General features: G+C 39.5%; 1 protein-coding gene across 2 annotated transcripts in view; it reads right to left on the reverse strand.

Annotated features, from left to right (window-relative positions):
* XPO4 (exportin 4) overlaps positions 1-24,688 on the reverse strand; it is an 84,073-nt gene that overhangs the window by 36,865 nt on the left and 22,520 nt on the right. The window contains exons 2-6 of one of the 2 annotated variants that reach the window (XM_065831000.2): positions 23,495-23,600; positions 19,730-19,871; positions 19,330-19,468; positions 7,742-7,858; positions 6,796-6,949 (exon numbers count right to left, since the gene is read on the reverse strand). In XM_065831000.2, the coding sequence (XP_065687072.1) occupies positions 6,796-6,949; positions 7,742-7,858; positions 19,330-19,468; positions 19,730-19,871; positions 23,495-23,600 (658 nt within the window). The remainder of the gene's footprint in view (positions 1-6,795; positions 6,950-7,741; positions 7,859-19,329; positions 19,469-19,729; positions 19,872-23,494; positions 23,601-24,688) is intronic. The other variant, XM_071804100.1, reaches the window with a different exon arrangement.

Raw genomic sequence — 24,688 nt, forward strand, 5'->3', positions numbered from 1 at the left:
GCCCAGTTATGCCAGATCTGAAAAAAATGGCACTAAATTACCTAGTACATGGGTGCACATAGGACAAATGCAGTCTTTATCATCAAAATTAATTTATTCATCAATACTTATGGGGGAACAAAATGGAACTAGCACAATGTAGAGTTTTGATAAGCATAGATCCATCCACTGTGACATCCCGGAGGGTTTGTTTTCGCTTGTTTCCAATTTTACTGAAGAATGAGTAACTCTCATTACAGTTCACTTTGAATGACACAGAAATCCAAGGTAGGAAACAGCTACCAGAAGCAGGGCAACACTTCATCCAGCTCACAAGACTTGGGAAACTGACTCCTACAGAGACCAGAAACTTCTGCTTGAAGCAGAACAGATTATTCAATAACATGTACCGAGCTCTGCTGAGAAGCATAAGAATATAACTAGATGCCTCCATGTATGACAAGGATCATACATTCACTAATTAGTGCCTGGATAGGAAGAGGAAAATACCACAATGTTTAAGACAGATTTTCTTTTATCTCTGCCTAAATTTACGTATGTAGCGCTATGCTTGGTTTTGTTTCATGAGCTGGAGAAATAAGAGTAATCTTTTTTAAATTATAAATTTTGAATTTTAAAAATGTTATTCGTTAAAAAAATATATATATATATATATACAGAGAGAGAGGGAGGGAGGGAGAGGGAGGTGCTTCTTGGAGGAATATATTAAACCAAGAAAATAAAAGATAAATAAATGTCTAGTTTTCCTCCCACTCTTTACCTCTGTTCCAGGAAGGGACTGATGGGTCAAGATGAGTATCAAAATATTTCATATCCTAAGGCAGCCACAAGGGATTATAACATTTCAGTTTAGGACTTCCCACAAAGTCCAGTGTCTGAGAATAGATCCCACAGTCTTTTTCTTACAAGGCAAGGTTTGCTCTTCCACAAAGCAGTAACCTAGGAACTCAAAAATCAAAGCTGAGATTTCTTCTGCCAGACCCCTAATTCACAAATTTGTCCACAGGAGTGAAGAAAAACTCTGAAATGCTGGGAAAACTCCTAGAATGCTAAGGCTCAAATATCTTCCTCAAAAGTTATTTTAACCACTCTACCTTTGCTGTTTGGAACATTTCTAGAGAGTTTAATAAAATATAAGTCTAAGACTGACACAAACAAAAAACTGCATTAGAAAAGTAATTGCTTGTAAATCTGCCGTCCAGTGTTATAATGCTAACATACTGATCTTTTTGCATTTTTAAGACCTCCTGTGACTTGCTAGCTAATCAGCCTAACACATGGAATCAGTCTAGGAGCAACCGTCTGGAACTGATGCAGAGGCTTGCTGCCCCCTATGGAGAAATGCTCCACAAGCCTTTCTATAACCTATACTGTCAACAAACATACCCAGTGTTCAGGAGAAGGTACGTAGCTTAAATATTTAATTATGAAACACAAGTATTCTTAACTGTCACAAGAATGAAACAACTATTTTGTGTTGGCAACACTGGACTCAGATTGCAGCAACAAGCATAGGAAGTGTAGGAAGACCCAACCTAATTTTAAACCTGTCCTGTTTTGGAGCCGCCGGCGGTGCAGCCAGGCCAGTGCCAAGCCTCATGTTGACCACTCAAGTGGATTCTGCAGCTCCTGCTACATTTTGCTGCCATGATTCTACAGCTAATAGCACCAAGCTAATCGCTGTAAGCCCAACTTACACTTAAAGCACCTATGCAGAAGAGACCACCACGCAGATGCAGCTCAAGAGTCCCACCTTACCACCACACACTGGCTGCCATATGGGAAGCTGATGACAAAGCACTGCAAAACTGGAAACTTAAAGCCATTGGGGCAAGACAGCAGAAGAGGAAAAACCCTACATATTTCATCAGTTCTCCTTCATAAAAAGGGTTACCACTAGCCTTTTTTCCTCTTCTGATATTAATGCTTTTGAGGTGCCCTTACATTGCAAACTGATTTCAGAAATCAGTCAGGAAAACCCAAATGGTGAAACACTAATTGTTGAAAAGTTCAATATCAATACAAACATCTTTAGTGCAATTATGACCAAATTCAGGTGTTCTATCAATCTTCATTCTGTCAATCTGGGTTTTGCTCAACTTTTTAAGAACAAAGTTGCTAGAAAGGATTGTCAGGAAAACACACAGCACCCTAGAAGTAATTTCTAAGCATAAGGGATTTCCAAGTCAGGTTAGTTTTCACCTAAGAGTGACAAGTAAAACACAGCTCTCTCTTAAATACAGCTGTTTTAGTTACACTGAATTTTTCTTCATATCCCAAACAATAGGCAAGATAGTACTTCAACCCTTCATCTTTCAGATAAGGTCAGATTGCTGTAGTAAATTCAGGATAATCCCAGGCTGCTAACAAACACACAGCGTAAGGAGAGCAGCCTTGCTGCTGAAGGAACCCTGTGTTGTTGCTCCTCGGTACCGTTTCAATCATTTCTACAGCTGCGAACAAACTGAACTGGGGACCTTAACCTGCTAACTCTAAGTTTTCAGCCAGGTGGTTCCCTGCTCAGTATCATGCTCACGGGAGGTGCTAGGGCAGGATGCTTATTCAGCAGCAACTCCAACTCAAATGATTCCTCAAAACAAACCTCAAGCTTTCTGGAGCATACTTTGTGTTTTTCATGCACTTCCACTACACAGAACAGATGCTACCAATCTGGGCTGGACCAAGTTCAGATCTTGAAAGTCTGCTGAACTATATGGTTCACAGGATCTCCCAGAAAGGTGTCTCATTCTGGCTTGAGGTTTAAAAGACATTTTCAAAACAGATATGAAGAGCTTGTTCCTCTAACTGTGTGGCCAAGGAACACACATACCTAAAAGAAAAGTTTTCAGATCAGACAAAATCTTCAGTCAGTTCATCCAATTGCCATCACACCATTATTTCAATGGAATACCAACAATGCACATTTGTGGAGTGCATCCCGTTAGGTTTACGTAACCTGTATTTTAAATCCAATTCCCTATTCTACGTTTACTTGAACATTTGCCAGCTTGCCTCGAAGCAAGCAGAGGCACCAAATCCAAAACAAGAACTAAAGCTCAAGTTCCTCTTTATTCTCATACGGTACTCTATATACTAATGAATAAGAGATAAATAGTTCTATGACAGCTTGTAATGACACATAATAGACACCTTTTTGTAGATGGGAGACAGCTGAACAAAAATATTGTGTTCTGTTTAAGAACTTGTGCATCTGAGGACATTCATTCAAAGTCCATTAGAATGCGGCTGCCAAGAACAGATAAATCCCAAAGTCAAGAAGAAGTGAGAAACATCTCTGGAAGTAAAAGAATATAAGTCATAATTACATCCTGACTCCACAGGATGTAATATATGTCCATATCAAGCTGCAGTAAAGCCCAACAACATTCAGCTCCTTAACTGGAGACTTTGGACACTGACAGTGTACTAGGAGTGAGATCCCTGTAGGCACTCTTGTAAAGGAGAGAGCTGTACCTCTTAATACTGATCACCTGCACCTTCTTAATTAGTAAAAACATTAATTTAAGAAAAGATGTAGTTAAAACTAGTTCCATCCAAGTAAACAATATTTAATAGTGCTGTAACAGCACTGAAAAAAGAAACTACAGAAGTCAACATGCCAAAACAGACTGCCATAGGAATCCTATGTTATTGTCATTTCCAACAGTACTGCCAAAAACCTCTGAAGCATCCGCAAACACCAGATGAACTAATACCTTGAGGCAACAGATAAAAATAACAATAGATCGTGGTCTGTGTGTTAGAAAATGAAATGGAAGACTGAAAGGAAGCCCTTCCTACTGCAGGCACTATATCCCAAGACATTAAAAAATTGAATTCAAACCCAAAAGTGCCTAGGTCCCAGCCTCTCTTCTTTTGTTGCTCCGATGAAACCGCTATTCCAGAATGCAGCTTTCATGCCAGCTCCTCTTGCTAGCAATAGACAGAGACTTAATACAACTCTTCTGTTATAATGGGTGCCAGCACTGTTCATTTAACAATGCAACATATACTGATATCCTGTAACAGCACTAGGACTCTTGAGAAGTTATATGTTTTGATGTAATTCTTACAACTTCGTGATTTAAATAACGTGCCTCTTGGTGATGGTCACTGTAGAGTTAATGCACATTTATGCCACTGCCTTTTTTTGGAGATAGAAGAATCTTGCTAAACATTATACACAAATACTACAGCTTAACAGTAGCTGCAGCTACTGTTATGCTGTAGGGAATACTGAGAAACAATACTATCTTGCCAGGGGAAATACCAACTGAAGGAAAAAAATACACATCTGTGGATACAATGGATCGTTTTACTCCATGGTTCAAGTATTAAATTTATGCCCATTGTTTTAGCATATGTACTGTCAAGGTTTAGAAAGAGGATACCAAAAGGACACCAACTGATCAATCAACACAGCAATTCTTATGTTCTCATGTAATGTGCTACCTATTTAGAAACTGTAGCCAAGTTAAGTTCCACTGTTCATGGGCCAGCAATCAACAGTTACTTTAAAACCAGTCTTCTGAGGGAAGATATTTATGCCACGATATAATCAACATGGTGCTGTAAACCCCAATACTTCAATAAGGATGGTTAAAGCCATCCTAGCTTCTGTGGAAACTGGTTGCTGTTAATATTATAGAGGGGAGGGACCCAAGCTGGTGCTATAATTCTCAAAGCAAAATCAAATGTCCAACAGGAGAAAACAAAAAGATGGTATCAAGTGGAGCAGAAGTCATGAAAAGATTTGAAATAGAGTCACATAAGAGCGCTTGTGGTGATTCAGACTCAAGGTGCATCTGATCTCCAGAAAGGCCAGAAGTTGTTTAACAGCTGTAGTATCTCAAGTAGGCCAAATAGCAGAAACCACCCTTAACCTTAAGCAGCAGTATGGCTTGCCTAGCTATTTCAGTTAACACTTATTTACTAGCATCTATAGACTAAACCACTTATTATATAGTTATAAACAAAAGCTGGAACTCCCAAGACTTCACATCTTGCTTGTATATATCTAACTCTACCACTGCAAACCTTAGCCTAAGATAAAGTACTCATGAAGAACTAGAGCCTTCACTTTCAAGCTGTAACAACATAAATATTTGGGACTATGTCAGAGGTTTGCAGAGAGCAAGACTACAATTCAGAAGGAACCACCTCTACCCATCACACCACAAGAGCATTTCCTCTCTATTTAAGATTACAGCTGAGGAAAAAAAAAAGGTTTTCACACATTATTTGATTTCTCACAAATCCCAAGTCCGCTTCTAAAGCTTCTATAAAATGGAATAATTTAACTCCAGTCTCAGTCCTGTAGGTACATGCACTAAATCCTCTCTGGACTGCTACCAAATCATTTCAGTGATTAATAGGAGTGGGATATTTACTTTTAATCCATGGCGCCTTATATAAAGACAGTGTAACTGGTATTCTGCTTTGCAGATGTGTATATCCAGTTTCAAATACATTTCACTTTTGCTGTCCACTGCATAAGGAACAGAAAGACAATAGATATCGCCTTCTGGAAAGCAAACAGAATCATTTACAGTGGATTTGAGGGCAACATCCAGGTTCTTGCCGTATGTATAACTTAGTAGCAATTTCAAAAGGTTTTAAGAAAAAAGCTTATTTAAGTTTAAAAGAAAAAAAGTTTTTATAAGTCTAAAAATTTGGCTCTTGGAAAGTTTGCTGAGCATCTTAAAGCCAGTCTAGTTAGTAAAAGTACTACTGCAAGTAGTGCCTTAACCCTCTATTATAAATACAGAATGTGATTATTTCTACAAAATTTTTCTAGCCCATTTTTTGGGTTGAGCATTTTTGTGTCTTTTTTTCTTCTCTCCCTCACTAAGACTCTTTCTGATTCCTATTTTCTCCTCTACTTTCCATCTCTGTCTTTCTCTGGACTTCCATTATCAGCACACATCACAAAGATGTCAAAATGGAAGCAATGGTACCTGTGTATTGCCAAAAAAGTAGATGTCATTTCTGCTCTCAGCTAGCAAATACTTCTTCTTCAGACCCAGGAGAACCTATTACATGTTATAGTATATGACCATGCTCTTTTATGGGGAGTCGGTTGAGCAGGCACATTCCTAGATGATGGGGCATTTACCTGCCCTCTCCTCTTCTCTGGAGGAGAAAAGTAGGACAGATCAGACCTCCGCATAAAAATTCAACAGAGCTCAGACTTCTTCACCATTTGGTTCTGCACTAAAGCAGCATGGGGTAAAATCTTTAAACTGAAAGAGTGTAGATTTAGATTAGACACAGTGAAGAAGTTATTCCCCATGAGGGTGGTGAGGCACTGGAACAGGCTGCCCAGAGAAGCTGTGGATGCTCCATCCCTGGAAGTGTTCAAGGCCAGGTTGGATGGGGCTCTGAGCAACCTGGCCTAATGACAGGTGTTCCTGCCCCTGGCAAGGGCGTTGGAACAGATGATCTTTAAGGTCCCTTCCAACCCAAACCATTCCATGATTGCACCATTACACTTTTCCTCTCCCCTGCACCAACCAGACAGATCACCAACCTGTAACTGGGGGCTGGTCTGCTGAACTAGTTTTGCCTTTTATATAAAATACTTTAAAACTTTAATCAAGAGCAAGAGCAGCTTCTGCATGTAAGCATCTGTTAGCAAGCACGGGGGTGACCCAGAACACTAATGGAAAAAAGCATCAATCAGGGGCTAAATATAAGGCTTGTATGTTTTACAATTTTTTCTCCTCACAAAGACTTATCACCTGGTGGAAATGACCCATGTCAGCTGAAATAAAGGGCCTGACATTAAAAGGATATAATTTGGAGGAAGGAAGTTCCAGCTTAAGACCTGATTGGCTAGTGCAAGATAACGCTGAAACACTGAAGACATCTGAGCACTGAGGTTTTCCCGTCTGCTGAATTCCTGAAGTACCTCTACTGTGAGCATGAAGATCTGCCGCAGATTGTCCTCCTATAGTCAGGATGAACACAATATATTAGAGTCTCTCAGTCATTAATTAAAATGTTGATTAAAAAGAAATACTTTTCCAAAGAGAAAATAATTTTCTGGTTTCACCCTACTTTTCATTAAAATACAGAAAATATTCTGAAGCTGTCAGTCAGAACCTCCACACACTTTTGCCAAAATTAATAGATTGTGTTTGTAAAGAATAAGAACAAAAATCTTCTTATAAATGCTAGTCATTAGGAGAAAAACTTAATATATTTTCTAACAACTGGTGGAGGAGAGGGTTGGTCTTTGGCATGAAAAAAAAGTTGGTAAGTTGTTCCACAACAGTCAGTTTAAAGCAATGCCTTCACAAAAACATTTCTGCCTGGCCAAACAATACATCTGAGACAACCAGACTACACCATCTGCAATAATATTTTTAAATACATAGCTCTCCTTGGCTTTAAACCAAAGCTATATTTAAGACTATCATTGTTCCACAGAGTATTAGTTTTGTTTGCAATTGGTAGCCAAGGAATTAAAGAGTCCAACTGCATAAAGATCTGTAGCTCTGCATTCATAAAATGGGCAAAAGGGATTGCACCTTTTTGATATGAGGTTGGTTTTTTTTAAATACATTACCAACTTTCCTGAAATATCCAGTATCTGCATTCATAATATAATATTTGTGCTATTCAATGCTGTTAGATACATACTGTAAATGAATGCACCTGGAACAAGAAAGTACTTCTGCTTTCAATATTTAAATTTTAGAAAAGACAGGTAGCATATATTGATACAGAACTAGTTTACCTGAAATATACGTTTACAGTTACCATGGAACTCCATGCTTAGTCCAATGTTGCTGGTTTTACTTGAACTTGAGAACTCGCTCAACAACGCCGTTAAAATGGAACAGGCCAAAGTTTGCTATAAAAAAAATAAGGGGGAATAACATAACTAAAAGATGTCTAATAACACAATACCACCTCCATTGTCCTTAAATTATTTTACTGGCATCTTTCTATGACTGCTACTTCAGTTTCTTCTAACACAAACTAGAACAACTCAAACTTTCAGGAGGACAGATCCTTGGGTGAGCCACCTCTGGAATCATCCAGGCTCCATCCTCACAAAAGAAATTCAAGTATTTGAGCAACAGGTAAGCTAGAAACCGTATGATCGTCACTACAAAATGGAAAACCACTTATTGCAATCCATGTCCCAGCCTTGCTGTTTACTTTCTCTCCCTGTACACCAGGCTTTACAAGTATTAGTTTCAGGGAAGATTCAGTTTCCACTTATTGCTATTGATCCAATAGTTCAGATCACTCTGAAGTTTGTCTTGGCCCTTCTTTGCATTTGCTACACTTACCGGCTTGGTATCAGATTGTGATTAAATTTATACCACTGAAAGCAATAAAAGCTGATCAAAAACAACACCTGCAATACACCATCTACATCTTTTCCCTCTACCCCCATGAAAAAAAGAGAGAAATACACAGAAAGCTCTGATGCTTTAAAGCTTTCAGATAGTTCCTTTCAAAAGACAACATCCACTAGCCTCAGAAATTACCTTTCAACTACGCTATTAGAATGATGTCTCTGAAGCAATATAAAAATCAGTGATAAAAAGGGACGTTAATTTTTAAAAAACAGATCCATGAAGACTGAAGCTTTAAGTATCTCTTTCATTCTCAGAATTGAAGGTAAGGTAAATCAAAAGCTTATCGTAAAACACCACTTCAAAACCAACCTTCCTTTATGGAACACACTGTTCCAGCCTTTGTTGCTGTTTTTTGAAATAAAAAAAAGCTTTTTTTCCTGATGCCAAAGTCCAGTAACCATCATCACCAGTTTTAATATATTTTTTAACTGATCATTACACACAAAGGGGAGTAAATATTGTATGGTGGAGATGCAAGGAGTACTTCAGAAGCGTGCCACACACTGCTGTAACCAGCACAATAGAAACGGTATACCGATGAGATGAAAACATTTTTTGTTAAAGAGACACTCTTAACGAAAACCTTCAAAATTACTGGCTATCCTCCCAGACTGTTTGGAGCCAAGGTGCCAGGGATGGACAGAGGGACAGGAATTGTTAAAGGGTCATGCATGCCAGCAAGTGTCCAGGGGTTAAACAGAAATATGCACACTACCTCTGAACACCCGAAAGATTAAAGTGGAGATGATACTATTTATGCAAGCTCATACAACAGCTGAGACCAGTGCCATCCACCCACCAACTGCAACATCTTTGTTCAGAAATGCCTCTGAAGTCAGTACCTTGACCCTCCAGACAACTAGTTATCTTAGCCACTATACACTAAATTAACATTCTTACTTGCTAAGTAAGTCCCAGATAGATCAAACATAGCGGCTTTGTGATAACAGATGGGTTCTCTCTTATACTGTACAGTAAAGTTGTACAGTGGCCCTGAATATTGCTGATCAGTTGGCTAAATCGAAGTTTTCTCATTTTAAAGAGATAACTGTTTACTTCAAGTGGACTATTTTTCATCTACGGTCACCACTGTCACACATCACATATGATAAAAGCAACATTTAGCTGGTGAAAAATAGCATTACATTTTAAACTACTTCAACAAAAATGCAGTTTTGACAGTTCTATACTAGACTTAGAAATATCTCAAATTGGCTCAAACATTTCAGTTTTTTATTTCTGAATTTCTGTGTAAGCAGAATTTTTTATTTAGAGAAAGTCCAGATTTGATCCAATATTAAAAACAAATAGTGCAGGCTAACACTAAGTTTTTAATCGAACATTAGAAGTTCCATATGTAAAGAATCTGGAGACAAAAACCCAAAACAAACACCACCAAATCCAACCAAAACCAAACACCCTCCTCTGCACACCCACCCTCTCCCCCCCAGGCTTGGCTCTAGAACAATGCTTTGGATAAAAATACATGCTTATAGAGGAATAACGCAAAGTAGCCAGAGGACACTGGCCAGTTTCTTCATGTGCCAAGAGATGCAGAGGTCTTATAAGGCTCTCTAAAGACTTTAAAATTCAGGCTTTTATGCCTGAATTACTGATACACTGTTACTTTTCAGCTTGGAGAAGCCACCATGTAAAGACATCAGTAGTTACAATTACAAATCCCTACATTTTGATGCTCTATAACATCCCATGTTCACCATACGGTATTGATGATTACAACAGTAGAACAGCCTGGCTAAACCTACGCCGCTTCTGCCTTATTGTGCAAAGATCTTCAGACCATGCCAGCATGCAGCCCAACGTGGGACAAGCAGGGCAGCGATGCAGCCTGCCCATCATTTGCAGCTGGTTGCCAATTACTGGAAAACAAATCAGTAAGTTTGAATGACAGGTAAGGAGCAGTAGGAAAGTAATGTTTGTTCCTACTGTGGTTACAAATAGTTAATATTGGCTGAAATAATAGACATTTTCTCCTTCCATTTTCTCCAGTTTGTTTATGTGGTGTATAATAATTTATCCTTCTTGTTTGGATAGTAAGGTGCTATTGCATGACAGAAGCGTGTGCTTTTTGTGTGCTTTTTTGTGTGTGTGTGCTTTTCTCCTGATTTCAAGGAGAAATTTAAAAAGAGGATTAAATGATTAATGATAAAGAAATCTCTTCAAAGATATAAAGAACAATGGATGCAGCTAGGCCGGGTGAATCTGCTAAGAGCCTGATAAGGCAGTGTGAGCAGCAGCCGGCCCCTTGATTTCAGTATGGGCTATCTGAGGTAGTTCTGACATCAGTACCTGCTTTGAGCATGAAAGGAAGTTACTAGAGATTTACACACTCTATTCCCTCCAGCAGCCCTGCTCACCAGGGCACACCCCTCTACTCTCCTCCCTCCCGCCAGATTCCCAGCATCCCCCCAGCTCCCTCATCTTGGTATTTGGATATCTGGGGTGCAAATCCTGCCCCATTCCCTCACCATCAGAAGCGTGCACATCCATGCCCTCCCATCACTCATCTGCGCTTACCCCCTGCATCCACGAAGGGTGAGTGCACCAGTGTATCCAGGTCAACAAAGCAGGAGAAGAACAAATTTACTGCAACAGGCTGAGAGGAGATTGCTTGAGAAAGGTTTCCTAGAAGGCAGGTGCCAACCCCCAGGAGTCTGGCTCACAGACAGGAGCAGAGGAACAGATCAAGACCTGTAACTTGTCCTTGCAATCTCAAACCACCACTGCTTCCCAAAACTGCTATAAGACTATAGGAATTTATATAGATCATTGAGCATAGCAGTAAGAATGCCATTTTCATATGAATATTAACCAATTAATTAACATAAAATAACATGTGCCCTGCCACCTATTGAACTGTTCTGAATAAACAGTGCTATGTCAGAAACTCTGGTATAAAGCTTAAGTAAACTTGGATAAACATAAAATTTTACTTTATGCAAAGTAACTCTACTGAAGGTTAACTACTAATATTTTGAAATACATTTTTTAAATTTACAAGTATGTCTGGTCTGAAGACACTTTAAGTATCCTCAATACAAATGCAGGCTATTAGAACAAAGATTTCAAAAATCTGAAAAACAAGATCATTTTATTTAAACCAATGCAGTTGTGCTCTGCAAAATAAAATCACTTCCTCTTATACATAATAAAATTGAAAGCACTTAATACAGGTAAAGTTTGAGGGTGTAAGTTTTGTTTGGTTTGTAGTGTGATTTTTGTAAAAGTTTTTACCATGCCACAGAAGAGATTAAGAATCCAATTTAATAATACCATACAGTAATAAGTAGAAAATGCATGCGATTCTGGGCATCATATTAAAAGTCAGCTCTGAGTGTCTGTTACGCAGTAATGCTATTAACTTCATACCAGTAAGAGTAAACCTCTGAACCTAGTTTGACTCACTCGCTAGCAATTTCACTAGTTCTGCCACAAGTACATACCCAAACAATAACCCCATCTAACAAAATAAAATACTTCTCTTGTTGAGAGCAGACTGCCTCTGAGAATAGCTTGGCATTCACCCCAGTTAGCTTTATTACCAGGAATAAACTTTATGAAAGATGGCTATACATAAAATAGAGTCTCAGCTGCTCAAACAGAAGATCAATGGGACTTGTGATAAGAGATTAACTTGGCAATCAGACACCCGGTACTAACATCGGTTTAGTGGTTTTCTTTTTAAATCACTCTAATAAAACACAGACAGTACAGAAAGACCATGCAACATTTCAACAGTAAACATTTATATGTCATTCACAAAACTCAGACGCAGAAGGTAAATGCAACTTATTCCTCCAAATGGAATGTCCCCTACAACAAAAGTTAAAGCCATAATGTTTGAGGGGATTTCACACTTGTGCCTGGGCTGCCCATGGAATAAGTGAACAGCTTCATTTGAGGGTAGTTGGGTTACAAAGCATCTGAAAGGCAGAAGAGTTCAAATACAGCTTAGGAAAAAATGGACATGTGGTTCACCAGCTCCAAGGCAGAAAAGCCAACAGACAAAGCAGAACGACCTACAACACCAAAAGTGTTTCCTTCTTTCTGAAATTCAGAGCAGAGAAACAGCCAGGTTGTCAGAGACTTGATTAAATAATTCATTTTACAAAACCTAAACTATCAAACACCACCCCCCACCTTCTGCAAGTATCATTTATATCTACAGAAAACAGAATCATATGGGTATATTTAAAGGAACAAAGGTTTCACCCAAACAGAGCAAGTAATAACATCTACCCTGTCACATTAAATCACTGCCAGCCTCAATATTCATTTAGATGACTTTTTGCTTCCATTCATATAACATCAACTCTGCTACTGAAACCAAAGGGAAGCCACAAGAAGCATTTAATAATATCCCTAAACCACCTGATTTTAGTTTGCACAAGAGCAGGAAGAATCAAAGAGTAAATCTATCAGAGGCAGAATTTGCTGTGCTGTCCACAGGTGGTAAAATTCCCCAGTGAGAATGTGGCAAAAGCGATTTTACTGAAGAAATTGTTTAATGCAAGACTTCCTTTCTAGAGGCAGTAATATACTTCTTCCTTGAACAAGCACAGCTGTATTTACTACATTTTCAGAGTATCTAAATCCCCAGAATGTAGGCTGCAACTCCAAATGGAAAGGTTAACAGGATGGCCACTGGACCAAAAGAAATACCATTATGTACACAGAGTAACTGGGACCACTCCAGCTTTTCAATTTGTGAGTATTACAATGGAGGGGGAGTGGGAAGGGAACCCAGGAGCTGCAGTAGTAGTTTTCAACTAAAGAAAACCAGAATATATTCTGAAGAAACATAAGCAGCAGGAAGAACCCACTGGATTTTATCCACTTGATCCTTCCCAAATGAGCCAACTGATGGAAAAAAGCTGTAGAGCAGGGACAGGATGATAGGAATAGGACCCACAGCTGCAGTTTTGTGCTGTCAGCAGTAAGGGGCTGGCTGGGCAGCGCACCCCTTTCCTCCCATTCCCACACTGCCACCGGCAAAGACCGACCAGCAGCACCAGGTTAACACACCGCAGCTACAGTGGCACAAGGGGGAGACCCCGATCCCTTCCTTGGGGAGAACCAGGCAAACCAAGCAAGGGAAATCAATCGGAGAAAGAGAAAACCAGTTCCTCTGTGAATCACTGGGGGCCACAGGAAGACGATCTTGTGGCATGTGAAGTATGCAGGCTTTGGCCAAAGGGAGAAGGGAAGTAGCAGCCTCTACTAATAGTGGAAAAGGTCCAGGCAGAGTTTGCTGGAGTTTGGGGTGCAAAACATGCTTTTATTTTCTTTTTTTTTTTTTCTCTAGGGACAGGGAAAGAGGAGGAGAAAGAGTAACCTCAAAAAAAAAAAAGTCTGAAAACCATTTATCTAGAGGTAACATACCCTTTCTCCATGTTCTTGTCTGAAAAGTACCAGTTGAATCTTCACTCCTACGGTAATTGCATGAACAAATCCAAGACTTTCAATTAAGCTCGAAATAATGAATAGTAAGACTAGCCATGCAGCTCAACATCTGTATCACCCAGCTCTAAATGTACATCACCCTGGCGAGCGCTCTTTGGTGGGCAAGGGGACCCCTATCCCCCCACTTCTCCTGGTTGTTCTTGCCCACCATCCTGTCAGATACACCAACTGAGCTGTGTTCCATGGCTGTGCTCCACGGCTCATCTGCTAAAAAAAAAGGGTTAAAAGGGAAAAGGCTCATTGTTTTCAAGTAAACTCTCACATAGACCCAGTTTATTACTGACTCTATCTACTCAGAAGGGCGGCACCTCTGAGAGGGAGACACACTAAAGAATGAGCAGCTATGGTCACCGCACTTCTTAAAGAGGCTTTTCCCCTCAAGCCTGTTTATTTGTGTGTTACCAGAGTAATAAGAAAAATACAGCTATAACACATAGAAAGGCATAATTCCTTTCTTCCCAGTGAGTCTCTGATGTGTACAGGTGTGCATGTCTGCACACCTCACGAGACAAGCAGAATTAAGGAAGAGTCCAGGATGCTGCACACAGAAAAGGGGACACGCATCTCTCTTCTGGATCGTCTCTTCTCACTTCCCAGCCCAGTCTTTGAAACTGTAGCTCTATTATAAATGAAAAAACTGGGAGCTATCGGTTTCTAATATTAACGTTATTAAGCAACTAAGTTGTGGTTTTGATCAACTGCATCTCTGGTAAAGTAGGCTCTTATTCAAAAGAAAAATCGGAAAAATTCTAAAAGGCACCCTGGTTAATACAACTACTAAAAATACTTATGTTCTAAAGTTCTCTTACATTTCTATTACCAAGTTTTAACCTCATATTTGAAGTAGTTTCTGGATCCCTAAAATTCCCAAACCAATCTTTAACGCATTAACTGAGGCCTTTATAAAGCACTTGTCAGAATAAAGGAAATAGCTTAAATATCTTGGTTCACCATCTGGTTTTTATACTCAGCTTGTCTCAAGGGCAGTAAGGTTCATGGGACAAGGTAATAATTTTATTAGACCAGGAGATACAGCTGAGGGTAGAGGGGTGAAAATAATACATGTTTTTGACAAAATACAACGCCATGACAGCCTCTCCAACTCCTACCCTACCACATGAGAGAGAAAAAGCTGGACAGGTATCCAGAAGTAAAATTCATCTTAAAGGACAGAAATAAAAACCATACATGCTAAATAAATTTAACTACTTATCTATGCAGCCATTATTACTGATAGATTAATTTCAATGAAGATGAATGCCTAGAGTTCTGCTTATTTAAACTTCCCACTGTTCATATGGATCCACCCACGGCATATTCCTGAGCAATTTTTGGGTAACCTGAAGCATCTGAATTCTCCTCTCTAGCCCAACCATCAACATTGGGGAACAGACCAACAGATTTACAGATTTTCAAGAGGGAAGGAACTGGTAGGATCCCAGAGCTCTTCCAGTAAGTCTTGACAAGTCATACAGGAAAATTTGGGCTTCAGGTATGGTATATATATGGTATATTAGAATACATTCTCCTGTATGTGTTGTCGTTCTTAAAAAACACCGTTTCTGTTGCTTCCCAGTCCCATGTCAGAGGTCTGCAGCAGATGGGCCCCTCTGCATCTGCCTACTCATATTCTGGAAGAAATCTAGGTGCGACCCATATCTCAGTCCAGTTTTAAACAAAGTCCATCAGATTGTGTTCACATGCAGACTGGTTGCTTCTCCTGAGAATCAGCCACCTTAGCTGCCAGGATTCCTGTCCTGCTGGCAGGGATTAAGGACATACAAAATCCTTCAGCTATGAAAAGCCGAGTATTCTAAACAAAAAAGAAAAGGCCAAGAAACTGAAGGCATTATAGCTGAGAAGAACTTGGCCCACACATTTCTCCAAAATCTTGAAATCAATGATAGAAAACATGTATTTAGCGTTTTAAGATTGGCCCTTGACACTGTGTCTGCTGCCAGAAGCTCTGTACCCCAGAGATAAAGATTTTAAAAAGAGATCCTGAAATTGCTGTTGGAGGGAGATCACAGACTCTCCTTCATGAGCAGGAAGATGGCTTGTATTGCTGTTACAGGAGGAGCCAGGAAAAACAAAACCAGAACCTCTGTTTTTTCCCCTCTCATCATGATTCCTCTCCTTCTCTTCCTTTCAAACTCCTTTCCATTTTTTCATTCTCAACAGTTCATCCACCAGTTTTGCTCCCATGTCAGTTTGGCACATTACTCAACATACTTTCAAGTTCCATCCTCAAAAGGCATTAATTTCTAAAGATATTTTAAGCTAATATCCAAGAAGTATTTTTAACTAATACTCAAGATATTAAGCATACCAAATCCTGCAAAAGGACACATGCAAAAGACTTAGTACTATCTACATTCACTGTTCTCCTCGTTACACCTATCTAACACAACACATAACTGAAAAGTCCCAAAGATTTTATGGATCATTAGTGTAACAAACACAAAACCAGTACAGATGTTTGACAGGAACTGGGTGTAGGGTTGCAGAGAATGGAAAAGATTAAGTACCTACTTTCTTCTTGTAAGATAAAGGAGGGCCAAGAAGCTTCAGAGCCAGCAGAGAGGAGAAAGCAAACGGCAAGTAGGTAAGAGACAACTTTGCTTTTTTAAAAATTACTTTCAATTACAAACTGTTACATAAATTATCCAGCTAGACCTGCAGCCCTTAAGCCAGCCCTTTCAATCATATACAGCCTCCAGGTCTTCACATTCCCTTTCCAAACAGGCCAAAAAGTGTCTTTTCCCTACTATGGTGACAAAATGCATTCTCCTTTTCAAGAGTTTTCCATCCACTCTTTCCTTGTTACCCCATGGGCCTGACTCAGCCTAACACACATAGAAACCCATTACCAATGGCTATGGGTCATGTTGAAAGCTTTAAGCATTTTTAAATAAGAAGCGACCTGCTGCTGATGCCACATGTTACTTCTGCAGCTGCTGGAGTGAACGTCAGGTAGAACACAAGCAGGTGGGCAGTAGATGACAAAAGAAAATAGAGCAGAAGTCTGGGAAGGACATGGAAAGGAACCAAGGGACTCAATAGAGAACTGGGAGTCACAAAGGTGTGACAGACTCCTGAAACCTGGGAGTACAAGGCTGGAGTCAAGAGTGCACAGTACATCACAGGAAAGACTTGATAAAAAATGTGGAAGAAGCCAGGGAGGCACGGAGTGCTGGAAAACATCTGCTGATCTCTCCCAACGCCCATGTCCTGGCCTCTTCCCTGACTTGGGTGGAGGCATGTTTTTATAAATAACTAATATAAGCACCTCTCCAGTGAAGTGCAGACACCTCTGTGACGCTGCCTGGCACTGTCCTGACAGGGATGTTGGGTCTGGATGGCAGTGCCACCCCTCGGCTCCACACTGTACCCTGAGCACCCGCAGCTGAGACCCCGCGGGGCAGCCGAGGGGCATGGCTGAATGCTACGGGGACACCAATAAAAACATCCACTCATATTTGAGAAGTGGATAACTCATTGTATGAATAATTCACACAGCCTCTCAAACTTACTACATATTTGGGCAAGAGGTGTGCCCTGAACCCACTGAGAGCTCAGCTATGGCTGGTACTGTGCTAACAAACAATTTTATTACTGCTTATTATTTCATACGCCAAGTCCTGGGTCACATGAAGCTGTGCCAGTACCAGAGCTTCTCTCGCAGCAAAGTCTAAGAAGATTACAAGAACATTACTATGGATGAGAAATATTTCATAATTTAAAACTTCATAAGTACACAGGAGCATGTGTTTAAAACAAGCTTGCCAAAGACTAACAAGCATATACTGTGCCTTATAGAAAAGATGTTCCAGCAGCACCCGGTGTCATTTTTTGCTAGTATATTGTATTAGCATACTGGAACAGAAAACATCTTTATATACTAAAGAGGTTTTAAATATGCCATTTAAAACCTGAACACAAATACTTTGGAAAAACTATGGAGAAAGTAATACTTGTGAAGAGGGGTGGATAAAGGGAAACAAAAAGCTGAGTCAAACTTGGTCTCTGTACAGTGGCAGCGAGTGAAAGAGTGAAATACTGCCCCTTCCCCAGGCAGAGCTCCTGTGCAGCAGCCCAGGGTGACACCCTTGCAGCTGGCGGCCCAGCTCGCTGTGCGCTGCGTTCGGGGCAGCGCGTCTGTACGGCAGCGCACGTACAGAATACAACTGCCGAGGCCGCGCTGTGCAAAAGTTAGTTCAGAGGGGACTTCTCTGCCAACATCCAGGTTTCTAGTCACTTCACTTTTGTGTCTTTCTATAAAGATCATATGAACTACATAAGCATACACACCAGCATGCAAAAAAAAACCCATTGAAATCTTCAGTTTTAATTCCGTTTTAACAACAAGGCTATGTTCCCTGGAAAAAAGCATAAACTTAACATTGCTCTCCTAAAATAATACCCATTCCTATCCCAATTATGCACAACCAAAACCAGCTGAAATGTTCTCCTTCAGCTAAATAACAGTGAAATTAAAGTTTAGAAGTGTAACTAAAATTTCCATACCCTGGAGGGATATCACTTGTGCTCAGAGGTGACACACTATTTTTAGGACCATGACATGAGCTGCATTACTTCTAGTACACTTTGATCGAATTTTCAGAGTTAAACATTTGCCGCTCACATCCACTACAACTGCTGCTCTAAATGCTCAGCAATGTTAGGAGGCCATTCCCTCAAGGTTTCATTTGTTCAAGAAAAGCTGTGGTTAAAAGTTTCAGCATGGAATTTACATAATCTTCGATTTGCATTTGGTAGGAGAAAAATCACCTCTCTTTAATCTCTAGTTACATGCCTCTATTATGACCTATTCTAAACTTATCTCCTGGCATAGCAAACGGAATTTGACTAAATGCACAGATAGATATTGGACACCTTGTTTCCACTTTGAGCTCAGTATGGAAGGTAACACTTACCCCCAGTAGTGTGACATTAAATCTAGAGTAAGTTTTGTATTTCCATTCCACGCTTTACTTCCTCGCGCCCCTTTCTCTCCCCCTACCCGTCCCCCCGAGAACAGCAGAGGCTGTGCCTGTGGCGGGGCCTGTTCCGACAGCTGAGCACAGAAGGGTGCAGCGCTGCACAGACACAGGGGGAACGGAGCGTGTGGAGGACCTGCCAGAAAATCCATTCTAGATCATGCTATTTATTTAGCAAAACAGAAAAAAACCCAAACCACCACATTAGTGACAACTATTCAGAGAAACCTATTCCCTAAGAAATACGGTGTAATTGTGTGCCAAAGAACTACACATGCTACTATTAGTTCCGAAACATTCTTATTCAAAAATCCCCAACTCAGTAAATGATTGCTTGAATAGCTATCAACTTTATTATTGATTTTTATTTTTAGATAAAAGAAGTAGACAAGATTTTATAGACACTAAGTATGTAGCTTATGCTGCTGATACAGGTTGCTTAAATTTGGAGAAGAAAATAAAATACTTACCACAGTGGGGTTACCACTGCTGATCAGCTGGCTGACTTCATGAAAAATGCTTTTGCAGTCAATTGATTTGTCTAATGATCCCCGTTTCACTATCACCGCTACTGCTAAGAGAATCTGCTCCCGAACGTACTTTTGAAGGCTGTAAACAACATTGCAAAAATATGTTTGCAAATAATTTTGAACATCAGTGATCAAGAAAATTTTAAACTCATTTCTTTTTCAAACATTTTGTGTGAATTCCCAAGAGAAAGCTGACAACTCTACAGAAGTCAACTAGGTGTTAAGAATGGCAGACAAATTATCGTTGAAATGGTCTTCCACTGCTACCCGTGGAAACAAAAGGATAACCCAGACTTTATACAGATTGCTACATCTTCAGAGGTGTTTTTTCTATACTTACTTAGGCCTTTGTAAGACATAGGTTAGAAGGAATGTTCTCAGTGACTCAATGCTAGTTTTTTCCAAGAGAATCCATTCTCTTACAACTGCTTCCATTATCGCTGTAGCAGCTTGAAAAAGGACATAGTCCACTTTACTAGTTTCTGTGGGGAAAAATAAAGGCAATTTGAGTATCAGAAGACATAGATGTGTTTAGCTTGTATATATTTCTAACAAAAAAAAAAAAGTTGATGGAATTTACTATTAGTTACTATTAAATGGATTTTTTTTGGTTATGAAATCAGACAAAGAATGTATACCTCAAAACGCAGAGGAAACCAATAACCCGATTATCAAACTGTCCAATGTTATTTGAGTCAGAGACTCGGGAAGAAGTTGGCTGTGTGAGGAGACTGGCCAAAAATCAAGAACAAGAATGCTAACATAACTGTGGAACAAAATAAAATAGACAGATTCAATCAGAATACATTAAGATACGATGAAACTGACAGGTATGACAGAACCGAAGCTTCTTCTGTCATTCGTGTGCTTGCCTTTGCAACCGACAAGACACAAAATTACGTGTATTTTATGGATGGTAATGAGAAGCAAGTCCAGTAACACATAAACATAAAACTTGTGTTTAATTATTACAGCAGAAGTTTTGTGTGTTTAACATTTTCTACATTATTTTATCTCAAATAAATGCAGAAGCTTTAATCAAAATACAGCTTTCTAACAAAGTGTAGGAATTGCTAGCCCTTATTATCTGAATATCTGACTGCTTTGCATATAAATGCACTAAGGAAACTAGAAAAAGATGTTATGGAAAAAGGTGACAGTTTGCGTTACTAAAAAATGTAATTATGGAAAAAAAATGGAATTTGAATTTAATTTATGTGATGACAGAAAGATACAGAGACTTTTTTTTGTTCCTTTGCTATTACAAAAATAACTTAGAAATAGCAGGTAGTATCTCAGTAGCGAGTTTCAAACCATTCGAAGCTCTGTAGGAAACATAGAAAGAGCATTCAGAAAAGGTGCAGCCACAGGGTGGCAAAAGCATAAAATTACTAAACGGTGAAATAAAATTCCTGAACAAGAAGCAGAGTTTGAGCTACAGTGGGCAGGCTGCCAGGACTAGAAAAACTGGGTTTATTCAAGAAAGCCTCAGTCAGGGGATGACAGGCTTTAAATGACCACAAAATAAACTTTCTTCCCCCGATTATATACACAAAATTTCATAATATATATTTCCTTCACATGCAAGTTCTGTATTTAACATAGCTGCCAATTTGCTAAAATGTTTTTAGGTAATTTCATCAGGCTCCAAATCTGAACTCTACACAGGCAAACATGCTTAAATCAAAATAAACCACCTTTAAATCTACATGGCTTAATTTGAAAAACTAAGTAACCACTTAATTAAAAGATTAATGTTTATGTCTAACATGCACAGATTATTCCTACATGGGAATTTTAATTGTGGCATTTTCTGCATCTTTGGCTTTTCAAACTGCACAAAGCTCACACAACAAGAGAATTCTATTAAAAAGAAAAAGAAAAGAGGATGGAATTTCTCCTTTGCGTCAGTACTGCAGATGCACAACCGTAATCACTAACAGCAGACACGTCCAGCGCTCGGTGTAAGCTTATAACTAGTCAGAGCACCACTATCTTCCACATGAAGTTACTAAAGAAACACAGGACAAGTTGTGCCAGTACATTTAAGGGCTATAAGCTCACAGCAGAAGAATGTTGGGCCTCATGCTTCCTGGGTTCAACGCCAGGTTCCTAAAGAAGCTGCGTGGTACTTACGCTCATCCTCTCCATGGCTCCCTCTGCACCATCCGTATGCTCTGCTCTCCACAAACACCATCCACATCCTTGTTATCTCTACCTCCATGCCAGTTCCTGTCCTGACCACTCTTTTTCCCTGTCTCTTTTTAAACCCATCTACTCTGATCCTCCAACTCCTACCCATCCTTACCTGCACATATCCCTTTAGTGCACTTTAATTCTTTTGTTCATCACAAACAGCTTGTTTCCCTGCCCAGTTCCTGATTTCATAATCATTGCCTCTCTCTTCTCACCTCCCAAGTGCTGACCAGCTGTTCTTTCTGTCCAGACTGCACAAACAATTACTCAGGAAGCACAAAGTTTCAGGGAAAGTCTCTCGGTTCCAGGTCTCAGCATCGTAACTGCTGCTGCCAGGGAAAACCTGCCCCATGTGGAAACATGCTGCCTTCTCAATGGTGATAGCACACGAGCAGTTTAAGGATGCAATATTTCTAGACATCCAAAAGGTGTTAAAAACAAGATCGTGTTCCTTTCAACCAGCCACAGTTCAGAAAAATAAAGTCTGCAGTGGTATTTCATTATTAATGCTAAATTGTATTCCTTTCTTTGAAAACAGGATGCAGTGATGTATCCCTTAGCACTACAGCACTACCAGGTACTTATTTTATAAGTTTCTGTTATTTACTTCTGAGTAGTGACAAATCTATCACTTAGGAGAGACCAAAAGTTACTTAAGGATGTTCTTTCGCCCACTTAGAATTATCTAAAAATCAATGTGAAAATAGAAAGCATCAATTTTGCAAACCCATAAAGCAAAAAGTGTGTTTCCAGTCTTCAGGACCAGATGAAGTACTAACATAATACACTAAATCTAGAAGAAACTCATTTGTAGAAAAAAGTCTGGTTGGGGACTGGGTGTAGGAAACAAACCACAACCTGGTCTATATATCACAGTGTAATTTAATAACACAGTCCTAGGCCTGCAATATTAACATCACAATGTTCATTAATAGTGTGTCTCTAATCCACTAAATTTAGAAATAACTTTTAAAAGCTACTGTGCAATCAAGAAAATAATAATATTTTAAACATAACTCTAATATTTCTCTGTTCATTCTGGCAAATTCTTTGAAAGAAAAGTTGCCTTTTGTTGTTTTGGCCTGTGCTCTTTTCCACAAATGTACAGGTTTTCCTCACCAGGTTTCAGCATCAGCTTTCACTGAAACTGCCCCCTGGCTCCCCCAGCACCCACATCTGGTGGGTACAGCAGTGCTAAGCGGGATCTGAAATGCTTACTGCTCCTGCCATTTTCAGATTATTTAGCTGCCAAACTCTAGTAAGTGTCTATTGCACCTGTCAAAACAGATTTCTTTTTAAAGGCTTATAACGCAACCACATTTAGAGCATTTCCGTTAAAATCCAATAAACTTCTGATAAAGGGTGACACCTATCTATCTCTTCCCTTTCTCCACAGGTAAAATCACACAAAAATTTGAGTCAATACTCTATTGCTTCTACAGGTGCACAGAAACTTTCCCATTTTTTTTTTTTAAAAAACCATAACAGTTGGGCCGTTAACAGCAATTTACTAAGACATTCAACCTGAAATAAATTCTCATAATGGAAAAGTTTAGCGCCAGTGCAAAATCTGGCAAAAGTATATAAAATTGCATCATGGGTTGACTCAATGGGAAACATCAAGCCAAGCAATCACACTACAGGCAGTTCTACAAGCTCCACAGATTATACAGTATTACAATAATCACGCAACAGAGCAAACTTGAATCTATTAAATCAGTTTAGGAATTTTACTACACAAGGATGCACACTGCAGGCTTTAAAGCCACCAGAAACAAAACCAAAGGGCAGCAACAGGCCTCATGCTCCAACAAAAAGTATCCAAACTGACATTTGTATTCCCAGCTGCAGAAGAACACGACAGTTCCAGCTATAAAAACAGGTATATGCTTAACTTATTAAAGCTTACCCAAAATGTGTTTGCAAACAGCAAATGGTGATTTTGATTTTCTAAATGATAAGAATATGTGCTCGGCATGTTGGCGTTGTTCATTATTGACCATGGAAGGTGGTGCCTGAAAGAGAAAAAAAAAAAGAAAAAAAGCTATTTGAGTATTAAAACCTCACCCCAATTGTAAATACACATGAACGATGTCATGAACTTATAAATATTTGCCTTGTTAAACATCAAAACCAAGTATCTCTTGGTAAAACTGCCTGTTCTTTCTCAGTCACGGTCTCTTATTATATCCTGCTGTGTATTTATGTTTTGTCACATAACTGAGACATCAGGCAGAGCGAACAATTCAAAGTATTGTCTTCCTAATGACACTTCTGAAGAAAGATAAAAGCCAGATCTACATTCAACCCAATCCTTTTTCTACTCAAACCAAAAATATCATTGCACACCATGCTCATTGCCACAGAAACAAAGTACTATTTTTTTCTTTAGTTCTACACTTGCTTAAAAATACTGATTTGTGTAACAAATTCACAGGATTACAAATCATGACTACGGGTAACGTCTAAAATAAAACATTGGTAGTAACATACTACCCTCTAGTGTTTGACATTGAAGTTGATCTCTTAAAGACTGAGCGAGGGCTTGAATTTGAAAGAGGGGTCAGCTTGTTTGGGGATGGCTACAGTGGTTCCCCCAGCTGCCTACACCCATCCTCTTGCACACCCATCCCTTACAGCAAGGGTACCTTGCCCAGGTAGCACCCACTGTTCCACTGCTGCAAAAAGGCAGCTCCATGGTGGTTTCTACCTGAAACTCACCTACAGGTAAAGCACAAAACTAAGCGGTAACCTGGATCACTGCGAGATGCGATATTGTTGACAGAGCACAGACGAGAGCTGACACCTGTATTGCAGCCTCACCTCCCCGAGCAACCCCAAGATCACCCCTGCTGTCCCACAAGGTAAAAATAACCCTGCAGAAAACATCAGCTTTCACAACACCATGCTGATCTCCGCTTTTGCCATTAATATTCTCCAATTTCTGCTACTTGGGATTTATCTGAACAAGCACACATTACAAAATACTCTTAGAGGGGATTGATACCACAAGGCAGTGTAAGCTGAACTGATATGCCTTTGAGAAAGCAACGTGCATGCATAGAAAGATTGAATACAAACTGCAGAGCTGGGTCGAGGTGAC

This window comes from Patagioenas fasciata, chromosome 1 (assembly GCF_037038585.1).
Source record: "Patagioenas fasciata isolate bPatFas1 chromosome 1, bPatFas1.hap1, whole genome shotgun sequence".
Lineage (NCBI taxonomy): Eukaryota > Metazoa > Chordata > Aves > Columbiformes > Columbidae > Patagioenas > Patagioenas fasciata.